This window comes from Octopus bimaculoides, chromosome 22 (assembly GCF_046866305.1).
Source record: "Octopus bimaculoides isolate indiv1 chromosome 22, ASM4686630v1, whole genome shotgun sequence".
NCBI lineage: Eukaryota > Metazoa > Mollusca > Cephalopoda > Octopoda > Octopodidae > Octopus > Octopus bimaculoides.
Window position 1 is genome coordinate 35,409,552 of NC_142949.1, and position 13,014 is coordinate 35,422,565.

A 13,014-nucleotide genomic window follows, 5' to 3' on the forward strand; every position below is an offset into this window, starting at 1 on the left:
TTGCAGCTTCGATATTGGAAAAAGTGTATAACTGTCGATGGCAATAAAGTGTTTCTTATTGTATACTGTCCACTTTTGGTGGACAGCATACAATACTTCAAGCTTGCAAACTTCCTCCACTGGGATTTCTTGATTGTTTACGTGTGTGTGTAGAATATGTGTGTGTGTGTGTGTGTGTGAGTAAGTATGTTTATACGTATGCGTGCGTGTGTCTATACATATAATTAGAGAAGTTTTGTGGATAAGTACATGTGTCCAGTCCCCCTCCCTCTCTTCGTGTTGTCGGTTGGGACAAAATTTTGTATTTTAGAAGTTATTCCGTATTAAAGTTGTGGTATTTGGGTAAGTTTCAAACTGTTTAAAAAAAATCTGTGACTAAGATTGAATTGATCCCCAAAAATCAATTAAAAAATCTGTGACTGAGATTGAATAGATCCCTACTACTACTACTACTACTACTACTGCTGCTGCTGCTGCTACTACTACTACTGTTCGTCATATATGTGTGTTACAGCTGTCCCTTGAACTGTTCACGAGTAATTATTAATTTACATTACAAACAGATCGAAATATGTCGCGCCTAGTGCAAACCGGTTCCAATAACAACAGCAACAGCAGTAGTAGTAGCAGCAGCAGCAGCAGTAGCTGTAACAACAACAACAACAACAACAACAATAGCAACGAGAACAGCATTTCCATGGCGGACAACCGTTACCATACACCAACTCTCTCCGTTACAACCTGTCAACGAGAAAAGGTAATTTCAATTTAATAATAATAATTATTATTATTAGTAGTAGTTTTTCGTTTAATTGAGATTTCTGGACGGAGTTTTCCATCTTTCAGGCCAAATCCCTCGGTCATTCCTTCAAATATTGCTTGGAGAAAGAAGTGACGGCATTGATCGAAGTGCAAACGCGGTGAGCTGGCAGAATCGTTAGCGCGCCGGACAAAATGCTTTGCGGGTATTTCGCCTGTCGTTACGTTCTGAGTTCAAATTCTGCCGAGGTCGATTTTGACTTTTATCCTTTCGGGGTCGATAAATTAAGTACCAGTGAAACACTGCGGTCGATGTAATCGACTAGTCCCCTCCCGCAAAATTTCAGGCTTTGTGCCTTTAATAGAAAGGATTTCCCTCTTCGAATCGTTATAGATGTTTATTTTTTCTTCTTTCACATTGATCCTGTTGTCCCCGGGGCATGCTACGTCGATTATCATACATGTTCTTTGTTTTTTATTCACCACAACAATGTCCAGTTTCCGATGCCTGGTCAGGTGATCGTACTGGATCATTGCATCCCACAGAATTTTGCAATTCTCATTTTCGGTGACTCCTTCTGGGGTTTGCTGATACCACGTCATTGCTCTTTGCCGGCCGTGTTTTCGACAGTTCTCAATGGATCGTTCTTGCCACATTGTCATGACGTATTATCATTTCCGAAGTCGATGAAATAAAGTACCAGCCATCTACTGAGGTCGATATAAACCACTGTCTCGCGTCCAAGAATCTTGTAGCCTTGTGCTTATATGAAAACGAAGATGAAGAAGAAAAATAACAAGAATGACAATAAAAAATAATTTATTTCTAATTTTAGTACAAAGTCAGCCATTTTTGAGGTAAAAGACAAGACGATTACATCGACCCCAGTTTTCAACTGGTACTTAAATTATCGACGGCGAAAAGGCAAATTTGACCTCGGAGGCATTTGATGTCAGAATGTAAAGAGACAGAAGAAACGTTGCTAGGCAACTTCTCCGAACGTACCAAAAATTCTGTCAGTTAACCACCTTGATAATAATTATAATGATGGTGATGATGATGAGGATGAAAATTGTAAAGGTTGTGCCTATAATTAATGGTGCATTGGGAACTGTAAGCAAAGACATAGACAAATGGTTGGAGGAGATTGGAATAGAATGTCCTGTAGAGCTTCTGCAACTGTCAATCTACTCTACCGCCCTCACCGTCTCTATGCCTATTACTCTCTTCCCAACAAGAGGAGTAGAAGAAGTGTCATTGAATAGTGAGATAGGGGGGGGGGGCACTGTGTGACACACTGACACACAGAAATTCGTTTTGGCATTTATTATTGACGGCAAGCTGGCAGAAACGTTAGCACACCGGACAAAATGCTTAGTAGCACTCTGTCAGTCTTGATGTTTTGAGCTCAAATTCCGCCGAGGGTGACTTTGTTGTTTTTTTTTATTCATTTGAGTATGATAAAATGAAGTACTAATTGAACAATGGAGTTCGATGTAATCGATTATTTCGCTTTCCCCAACATTCTAGGCCTTGTGCCTGCAGTAGAATGATGGTGGGGCTATCGTGAGAGCAAGGCCTGCAGCTTGATCAGTCGAAGTGTTCATCAACTTCACAGTATGTAGAGCAAACTTGTTTTATTATTGATCTTCATGGAGTTGTCGATAACTTATCGATCCCAGCATGTAAATGACGAACATAAAATTAAGAAGCATAATTAATATTAAAAAAAATATACTCGATTTAAAAGCAATAATTTCTCCATTCTTTTGTCCCATTACTGCTTATTCAAATTTCAAAAACGATCAACAAATGTTGCAGAGGAGAAACAGAGTTACTAAGACAAAAAAAAAGTGTGTGGGGGGGGGGGGGGGACTCGTAAAACACTATGATGAAAACAAAATTGTTTTTGGTGTTAATTCAAATAACATTGGAAATAAATAAATAAATTTATCTGACAGCTCAATAGCAAGAAATATTTAAAGAAATTTAATGGAAATATTAGATGAAATTGATGAAAAAATAATAATTAAATCATATTTTATTGATAGAGTCGGAATATTTAATGTGAAATGTTTAGCGAAAACGGTGAGAGCAGAGAATAGTTAGGACGTTAGACAAAAAAAAAAAAAAAATTGATTTCAGGTTTTGATACAAGGCCAGCAATTTCGGAGTTGATCACAGTGCTCAACTGGTACTTATTTTATCGACCCCGAAAGGATAAAGGGCAAAATCGAACCTTGCGAAATTTAGACACAGGATGTTGTTGTTGGTACTCCGTCGCTTACGACGTCGAGGGTTCCAGCTGATCCGATCAACACACACACTCACACGCACACACATACATATACGGAGTGATAGAAATTCGCAGTTTACGGCTATTTGATCCTTGTTCCTATACCTGTGCTTATGAAATCAGCAAATTTCGAAACTCAACACTTTTATATATCGATTCTGAAAGGAAGGAAAACAGTGTCGACCTCGGCAGGATTTGAACTCAGAGCGTACTGAGTCGGAACAAATAATGCGTGGGGTTTCTATACAACGACTCTACATTGAACCTTAACTTAATAGTTTCAAATCTTGGCAGAGGGCCAGCAATTTCAGAGCTGTGGGGTAAGTCTGTTACATCGAACCCTGTGCTCAACTGGTATTTATTTCACCGACCCCTGAAACATTAAAAGGCAAAATCGACCTCGGCGGGATTTGATCTCTCAGAACGTAAAGACGGACGAAATGCAGTTAAGCATTTTGTCCGGCATGCTAACGCCTTTTACTTTCACTGGCATATTTTGTTTAAATACAAACATACTTGAACTTCCGTCTGTAGCTGGTTCCAAAACCTGCGACTTAACTCGGAAAATGACGCAACACGAAAAACATTAAAAAAAACATATTTATTAGCTTATATATCTGATTTAATTTATTTTATGATTTTTTTTCACTTCAGTATCTGATTATTTGTTTACTTTTTTTTTAATTAAATCTGTTCGCCGAGAGGATAAAAGGGATTAATTGACTGAAATTGGGGTTTATTATTTTTCTCATTAATTTCTTCAAAAAATGACGTAAAGTAAATAAAAGACGTAACTCGGAACGGCATAAGTTGAGGTATGCCTGCAGTTGACGTAAGTTGAGGTATACCTTGAGGATGTGTTCTAAAAGAAATATATCGTCTTTGCGGATTTACACCCCCACCGCCGCCATAACAGTTTAAAGACGATCGAATGTGTAATTTGAGGGAAATTAGGTTGTTATTTCTAGCAGTTCAAGAGACCGACCACATAAGACCGAAACACGTTGGACTATTTGTTTTTTCTCCGCGTTTTGTCTATGCTTTTTCAGCCAGCCGCAGTAGCTGAAAATCTAAAGTAAGGTGACCCCACCCAAATATAATTTATCCCTTATGACAACGAGAAAAAAAAAAATAATTACTCACAACTATGCTTTATACGGATCGAAATTCGAATAATAAACACAACGAGTAAGAAAAACAATTAAATATTGATGTGACAATAAACAAAACAAGCGCTCTTTTTATTCTTTCTTCCGCTACTTTCGTGGTTGTTGCTGTCTTGGTTAACAATAGTTTAAGTGTCAATCAATTTCCCGAAGAATAAATTACGTTGTTCCATCATTCACAATTCGGATTTTCGATTGAACTGTTTCAAGTTTTTGGCGTCAACCCGGAAACTGGATCTGTAAATTAATTTTTTCCCTCCTTTCCTCGTTTAACTTCGGAACAAACGAGGAAGAAGCATTCTTTGAAAGCAAAAAGAAAAACAGAAAAATAACAATATATACATATACACACACACATATATATATATACATATATATATATATATAGTGCGAGAGACTATAACGGCCGCATTATTACACGAAAAGGTGTCATCCATCCTAATTCTCCTTCACACAAATTATCGTCTTCTAATATTTACGTGAAACTTCAAGGTAATAACAATGATCATAATAGTTATGATAGTAACGATCACAATAATAATAATAATAATACTTATCGTGATAACAATGCTATATTATTACTCGTAGTCGTAGTCGTTGTCTTAGTTGATAGCTATGTGATTTAATTAGTTAAGTAATGATATGAATTATATATATATATATATATATATATATATATATATATATATATATATATATATATATATATATATAATGTCCGATCGTAAATTGTTTTTATATTTTTTATCTCACTTTGCACGCACCGCGTTGTTTAATAATATACACACATGTACATATATATATATATATATATATATATATATATATATGTACACTCACACATATGTACACGTTGTTTTGCAAAGTGTGTATAGTCACTTAAAATTGTAATCTTTGTTTACAAACGTTTTTGAAGTATATATGTACACACACACACACACACACACGCATATGTATACATCTACATATATATTATATAATCTATATATATACACACACACACACGCATACACGTATGCATATGTATATAGATGCATGCAATAGATATCGCGCGTAAAACCCGCAGTCTGCATCTACAAGAATATAAATGCGTACAGATATGCATTATATATATATATATATATATATATATATATATATATATATATAAATGTATATATATATATATATATATATATATATGTATGTGTGTGTGTATAGGGAGAGAAAGCGAGCTATACAACAACATACATACGCGTGTGTATAAATTTTCGATGCATAGAAATGCACATTCAGTACTGTGTCTTAAATCGTGGTTACTCTCGTTTTCAAAGTACATTATATGTATAAACGATAGTTTTATAAATATATATATATATTGTTTGGCCTGATGTCAGTGTGCGTATACATATCTGTATGCGAATGTGTATGTATATATATTTTGGTGTATAACGAAGGTTAACAGGTAGTTGTGTCCTATATACACGTTTGCCAAAGCCCTTCTTCATTATTACAGCGGTTCCACCACGAAGCACGTGTATATTTTTCTCATATATACCCTGTCGCACTTTCTATCTCTCTGTTTTTGTTTAGCGGTCGTTACGTGTGTTAAACATAAAGTAAATCACCAAACGAATTAACTGAAGAAGGAGATGGGATTTTGGTGAAGCGGTGATGGGGGAATAACCCATTGAATTGGTGAATTGCTAAAATGATCAGATCTTACACCCCCAGGTCGCATCCTTCTGTCTTAAAGAAGAAAAAATGATGGAAAAGAAAAGGAAGAATATATCGTATGATGTGTCCTAGATATACTGAAGTCTAAACAAATAGCAAAAAGAAAAAAAAAAGTGGGAAGAAGCGAGATGTAATGGTCATGGCTAGATTGTCTAAAATCATCGGTCTGTTTGCTCAGAGCTGATTCGGGACTAAACAAACAACATGCGTATGCTGGTTCTACGCGGTTCCTGTCTTAGGGTGATGGAAGTGGATGTTGCTAGAAGAATACTGTGTACGAAATGGTACTCTCACTTTCTGATCAGCTATTCCTCCTTCTTAACCTTTATTTTTTCTTTCGTTCTGTATTTCCATCATTATTTCTCATCTCCTTCCTTGTCTTTCTATATAGTCATTAAATTTAGCAGTGTGCGCGCGCGCGTTTATGTGTGTGTGTGTGTGTCTCACCGTCATCGTTTTAATGTCCACTTTTCCATGCTTGCATGGGTTGCACAGGATTTATTGGGGGCGGGTTCTCTACGGCCGGGTGTCCGTCCTGTCACCAACCTTCACCTGTTTCCAACCAAGGTAAAACTTCTTTGTGGCTAGACATGTTTCCACGGAATATTCGACGTGGCAGTGGTGATGTGGAAATAATCCAGTTGATTCGTGAATTGCTAGAAATATCAGATAGTACACCCCGCCAGGTCACACCCGTCTGTCTTAACTAAAAGAAGGAAAAAGAAAGCAAGAATACATCGTGTGATGTGTCCTAGATATACCGAGATCTGAACAAACAGGAAAAAAAAGGACGCTCATATACAACTATCACACGATTCAAGACAAGAAAACATACACACACACACACAGATACACATCTATATAGCTATATAGACCTACACATGCAGACAGACACATATATATATATATATATATATATATATATATATATATATATATATATCATCATCATCATCATCATGTTACATCAGGTTTGCAGTCCTAGCATTGAATGTGCAAGTTATCACGCTACAAGTTAGCTCTTAATTGGAGTTATTTGCACAAAACAGTGAACTGTGTCTCACACATGTGTAGGCATATATCTGTGTGTGTGTGTGTGTGTGTGTGTGTCTATAGTTTAGCATTATCTGTGTGTGTGTGTGTGTGTGTGTGTCTATAGTTTAGCATTATCTGTGTGTGTGTGTATATGTATACATATATTATTGAATGGGAAAGAAACAAGGATTATATCATCAGCTTCATTTGCTTACAGTTAATCATAAAATGTGTGTGTGTATGCGAGTGTACGCAGGGTGCACCAAGCAACTATGAACAACAAAACAAGACAAGAAAGAAACAAAAGCACAGGCAAAAATAAAAGAAACAACCACCTGCGCTTAGTAAAACTGCAGATGTAATTGACTGAATACATCAAAGTAACCAGCTATACAACAAAACCATTCTCAGCTCAAATGCAACAATGAAAGTGACTGCATGTCGAGACGACGTGCTCTGCCCACAATGCTATGGATCAGCAGTTCTCGACCAATTTTGTCTGTGGATCTCTTTGATTCCTATTATACTCTTCTTGACCCCCATAACCATTTGAAGTTTTTAAAAATCCCATTATATATTTTTAGGAATTGTATTTACAAAATTTAAAAAGCATCCACTGCACTCATGGAGTGGTTGATATTAGGAAGGGCATCCAGCTGTAGAAACTCTGCCAAATCAGATTGGAGCCTGGTGTAGCCATCTGGTTCACCAGTCCTCAGTCAAATCGTCCAACCCATGCTAGCATGGAAAGCGGACGTTAAACGATGATGATGATGATGATGATGTGTATGTATGTGCATGTACATTCAAAATGAGTAGATAGACAGCCAACAACTGATGAAGGGTCCTTTCTCTCTGTTTACTTGTCCTGTTTTCCATTTTTTCTTGTTGTTTATGTATTTCATGTTATTTGCATCGTTGGTGACGTCCTGTACCCATATATGCGTGTATGTATTTATTTATATATATATAGATAGATAGATGGATAGATAGATCTATACATATATATTGTATACATATGCAAGCAATTATGCATATAATTCTGCAAGTACTAACACTTGTAATTAACATTTTCAATTAATAAAAAGAGAAATACAAGAATGTTCGTATATATTTTCACACTTTTCTATCTTCTTAATACTTAGAGTAGTTAATCCGTTTTCCCTTGCGGATTATGTACATTCTCAATCTTGGCAGGAATGTCTTAGCTATTTTCGTGTTAGAAAACCCCTATCTCCTTAGTAACATGGTATAACATATCATATTTTATAACGTCACTGAAATTTTAATTTAACTGGATTATATGCTATAGGATATGAATGCATATTTGTGAGAATATATATATGTGTGTTTGTATATATATATATGCATCTATATATATTAATGTTTGTTTTTATGTTCAGTTGTAATAAAAACAGTTTTACATTAATCCGACGGGTCACTCTATACTTTTGCAGAGTGCAAATTTATCATTTTTAAACAAGCTTGTTGTTGATTGTGACTGTGAAGTTTCAACTATCCAAGGCAGCAGTCTGGTGATGGGTCAGCTAGCCGAAACTTCAAAGTCACTGTCGACAACATTCTTGTTTAAAAACAATAAATAAATATATGTATGTATATATATATACTTGTATATATATCTATATAAGTATATATATGTATGTGTATCTTCTTTTTTATTTGTGTCTGTGTTGGTGTGTTTACGTTACCATAACTTAGTGGTTCAGCAAAGGAGACCAATAGAATGAGTACCAGACTTTAAAAAACAAAAGTAAGTGCTGGGGTTGCTACGTCTGACTAAAAATTATCCAAGGCAGTGCTCCATTGTGGCCTCAGCCTAATGGCTGAAGCAAATAAAAGATGAAAGATAACGGTGGCCAAAATTTATCTGTATTTGCAGAAAACATTAGAAAGGTCATCAGTAAAAGGTCAAGTGACAGTGTCGCTTATTATGTCTTTACCTTTTTTGTAATTAATCAGAAGGTAACCAGGACATGTACAGCAATTACTGACACCTGAACGATGTCATTTAAATTGAATCATTTCATGAAACACTCGTTAATGTTTGTAGTGATTAGGCATTGTAATATACTTTTATTGTTGTCTGTCTTTACGTTCTGAGTTCAAATTCCACTGAGGTCGATTTTTGCCTTTCATACTGGGGTCAATTTAATCGACTGGCCCCCACCCCACAAATTTCGGACCATGTGCCTAGAGTAGAAAAGAATATATATCGGTCTAGGTTTACATTTTGAGTTCAAATTCTGCCAAGGTCAACTTTGCCTTTCATCCTTTCAGGGTCGATAAATTAAGTACCAGTTGCGTACTGGAGTTGATCTGGTAGCAAGCTAATTTTCCTCAAATGACTTCATATTGCATTTGAAAAGGACTCCTTGAATAATGTATTGGGTTTCCTGCACACATGGGAAAATCAATCGGGACGATCATGGCTGGAATACCTTTGATCGTAGCTTTGTTCGACTCGATCAGGACTGACCTGGGGTTAAACAGTAGAAGCAACAACAAATATGTAGAAGCTCCCAGAAGGAGATTCTGGGAGTTGTAGTGGGAAAGGTGGGGTGGAGGTAATGTTTGTAGGGGTCATAGGGTACAGAAGAGGTGTGGCAAGAGTTCCACCAGCACCCTTTCCATAGGGTGAAAGTGGAGGTGGTACTGTGGATGGTGGGGGTTCGCAATAGGAAGGAGCTGGGGAAGGGGGCAGGGAGGGAGGGCAGCTAGAGGTGATTTTTAAGTGATTGATGTTAGGGAGCAGGTGATGAACTTGATAAAGGAAGGTCACTGATTTCAGTGTTTCCATGGGGATGATGATGGTGGTGGGGGGGGGGGGTAAGGCAGTGTTGATGGATGTGTGGGGTAATAGCTTGACTGTGTGTGTGTGTGGGGGGGGGGGGGGGGTGACTGCAGTTCTAGTGGTAGATGTGATTAGTGTAAAAGCTATTCTCTCTCTGTTGCCAAAAGTGGGTGGTAGTAGGAGCTGGACTGGAAGAAGGTTGAGCCTATGTAGGAGGGGGTGGGTCATGGAGATCCCTATAATCCCTACCTCCTACCCACCCACCCACCCACCCACCCACCCACCAACCTTCCTATTTTACCTCCACATCCACCAGTACAACTACCTCAACATCATTAGATTTAACAAGGTGGTTATAGTTGATGAGGTATATGTGTGTATACAGCATACATACATACATATATATATATATATGATTTATTAATGTATGTACTGATATATATATATATATATATCAAGCCTCTTATCTATTTCTCTGTCTATCTATCTACCCATCCATCTCTCTCTTATATATATAAACATACACTCACACATGCACACTCACATTTGCGTTTCAGTATAAATATGTGTGCATGTCTCAATATATGTGTATACATGTGTGCGTGTTTATATATCTATTTATCCGTCGATCTACCTATCTAAATATCTATCTATCTACACATACATATGTGTGTGTGTTTATACATATATATATATATATGTGTGTGTGTGTGTATCTATATTATATACACACACACATGCATGCACACACAATTCTGCGTGCACACAAACGTGGGCATGTATGTATATGTGTATTTATTACTAGAGATATCTATATGAATACATGCTCGATTATGCCTGATTATAGTCACACACACACACACACATCTACATGTATGGATGTATAAATGTATGTATAAATTATGCCAGCCCAAAAGTGATCATTAAACTGATGATGTGGAACTAGCACAGGCCATATGTATGTATAATGCATGTATGTATATTTATGTATATATGCATATTTTATGTATATTTATTCACGTGTATATTTATATAATTGTTTTTATTTCCTTTATGGGTTCCAGCCCAAAGGCTGTGACCATGCTGGAGCACTATCATTTATTTTTATGTATGGGTGTGTGTGTGTGTATGTATGTGTCTATGTGTGTGCATTCCTCTCTGTATATATTATTTGTGTATGCATTTGTGTGTATACATGTACATACACACACTCTCTCTTACTCACTCACTCTCTCTCACTCACACACACACACACACACTCTCTCTCTCTCTCTCTCCTCACTCACACACACACATACACTCTCTCTCACCCACTCACACACACATGCTCTCAAGTACAGTCTTTTGACTGTTGAGGTTGTTTAGCCCTAGGTCAGACCTGATCGAACAGATCTATGCCCCAAAAGGCATTCCAGCCATGACCATCCGATCCCTTTCCCACCAACAATACACCCAAAGCCACAATATCCAATGTGTCCTTCTTTTCCAAGATGCCAGAATGTGGTGATTCACGAGAGATTTGGCTGCCATTTCATACACTCGGAGGAAGTACATAGAAACCTCTTCATTGGTAGTTGGGCATACATGTGCACATGTTTATGTAAAGGTATGTGTTTACATGTATGTGTGTGTGTCTCATCATCATCATCATCATCATCATCATCATAATTTGTTGTCCATGCTGGCATGGGTTGGACGGTTTGATTGGGCTGGCACGCTGGAAGGCTGCACCAGACTCCAATCGTGTGTGTGTATATATATATATATATATATATATATATATATGCACATACGTGTGTGTTTATGTTTGTTTCCCACCATCACTTGACAACTGGTGTCGTGTCGGTTTGTTTATGTCCCTCGTAAATTGACAATTCAACAGAAGAGATGAATAATATCCATATATCATTACTGGGGTCGATTTGTTCAACTAAACTCTTGGAGGCGGTGCTCCAGCATGGTCGCAGTTCAATGACTGGAACAAGTGAAAGATGAAAGATTCACACATATATGCTTGCGTGTGTGTGTGTATTGATATGAATGTATAAAGGTCATTCTCTGACATACTAATTATTGGTTATTGATTAGATGTCTTCGTTATCTTTGTTTATATGTGAATCAATATACACTTATCATTTATATTGTCGTGTGAAGAGGTCAAATATGCAGGCAACCACACGGAGGAGGTTGCCTGGAGGAGGTACAGAGAGTATGAGGGAGAGTGGGAGGGAGGTTGCTACTGTTCCTCCACCTCCTCCACCCCCACCCCTAACCCACCTGCTCCAGTTCCATTGAACTGGCATCTCTACTCAACTGGAAAGTTGACATGTACTTATGGTGATGGCTCTATCATTACCTGTCTGTCTGTCTGTCTGTCAGTCACTCTGTCTGTCTGCCTGTCTATTTGTCACCCCATTCTCCTTCTATTTATCTGTCTTTCTGTTTTGTCTGGGGAGAGCCATTCTCTTTTGGTGCCTTATAATTTAACAAGGTTCATGTGTCTGCCTGTCCATGTTTGTGTGTTTTTATGTATGTGTGTGTGTGTTTGTATATGTGTGTGTGTGTGTCTTTTTGTCTATCTATATATATTTATATATGTAATATCTATATCTATATTTACACACACACACATACACACACACATATTCTTATCTACTGGTTTAAGTATCTCCCTAAATAGATGTTGGTTTGTTTATGTCCCTTGTAACTTAATTTCACAAAAGAGACTGGAAGAAATAGGTATCAGGCTTAAGAAGATTATGATAATGATAATAGCTGTGGTGATGAGGATGACAGAAGAGATGTTGATAATAATGGTGATCATGACGATAGAAATTGTTGTGAGGATAATGGTGGTTACCATGATGATAATGTTGGTGATGGCAGTGATAATGTTGATGATGATGGCAGTAGTTGTGATTGCTATGATGGTGGTAGTGGTAGTGTTAGCAATGCTGATGATGTTAATTGGTTATGGTGGTGGTGGTTGTTGATGATGATGATGATGGTGTAATAAGACTTACTTTTCATGATTCTTTTAATCCACAGCACCAAGACAGATTTGCTAAGATGCCTTTGAAGAATAACGACAATAAGGTTTCAAACCAGACCTACTCGGAGTTAAAAAATCCAGTTCAGAATAAAGTCTACAAAAGAGATCCAGACAAAAGGTTCGTCTTAGATAAAACTTCTTTCTATTTCTGTAAGGGATACAATGTCTTAGCCTAAT

The 13,014-nt window shown here is 37.1% G+C and overlaps 1 protein-coding gene and 1 long non-coding RNA gene across 4 annotated transcripts in view; one reads left to right on the forward strand and one right to left on the reverse strand.

Moving 5' to 3' along the window:
* The first annotated feature begins 584 nt into the window (after nucleotides 1-584).
* Nucleotides 585-13,014, forward strand: part of LOC106879215 (cytosolic purine 5'-nucleotidase) — a 145,754-nt gene continuing 133,324 nt past the window's right edge. The window contains exons 1-2 of one of the 3 annotated variants that reach the window (XM_052975850.2): nucleotides 585-757; nucleotides 12,834-12,955. In XM_052975850.2, the coding sequence (XP_052831810.2) occupies nucleotides 698-757; nucleotides 12,834-12,955 (182 nt within the window). In that variant the 5' untranslated portion in view covers nucleotides 585-697. Of the gene's footprint in view, nucleotides 758-4,493; nucleotides 4,715-6,201; nucleotides 6,223-12,833; nucleotides 12,956-13,014 lie in introns of those variants that run through there. The other 2 variants (XM_052975851.2, XM_089339582.1) reach the window with 2 other exon arrangements.
* On the reverse strand, nucleotides 1,563-6,586 carry LOC128250551 (uncharacterized). The gene is made up of 2 exons (XR_008266583.2): nucleotides 5,457-6,586; nucleotides 1,563-4,522 (listed from the first exon to the last, which is right to left on the reverse strand). It is a non-coding gene; the product is annotated as an uncharacterized LOC128250551 (long non-coding RNA).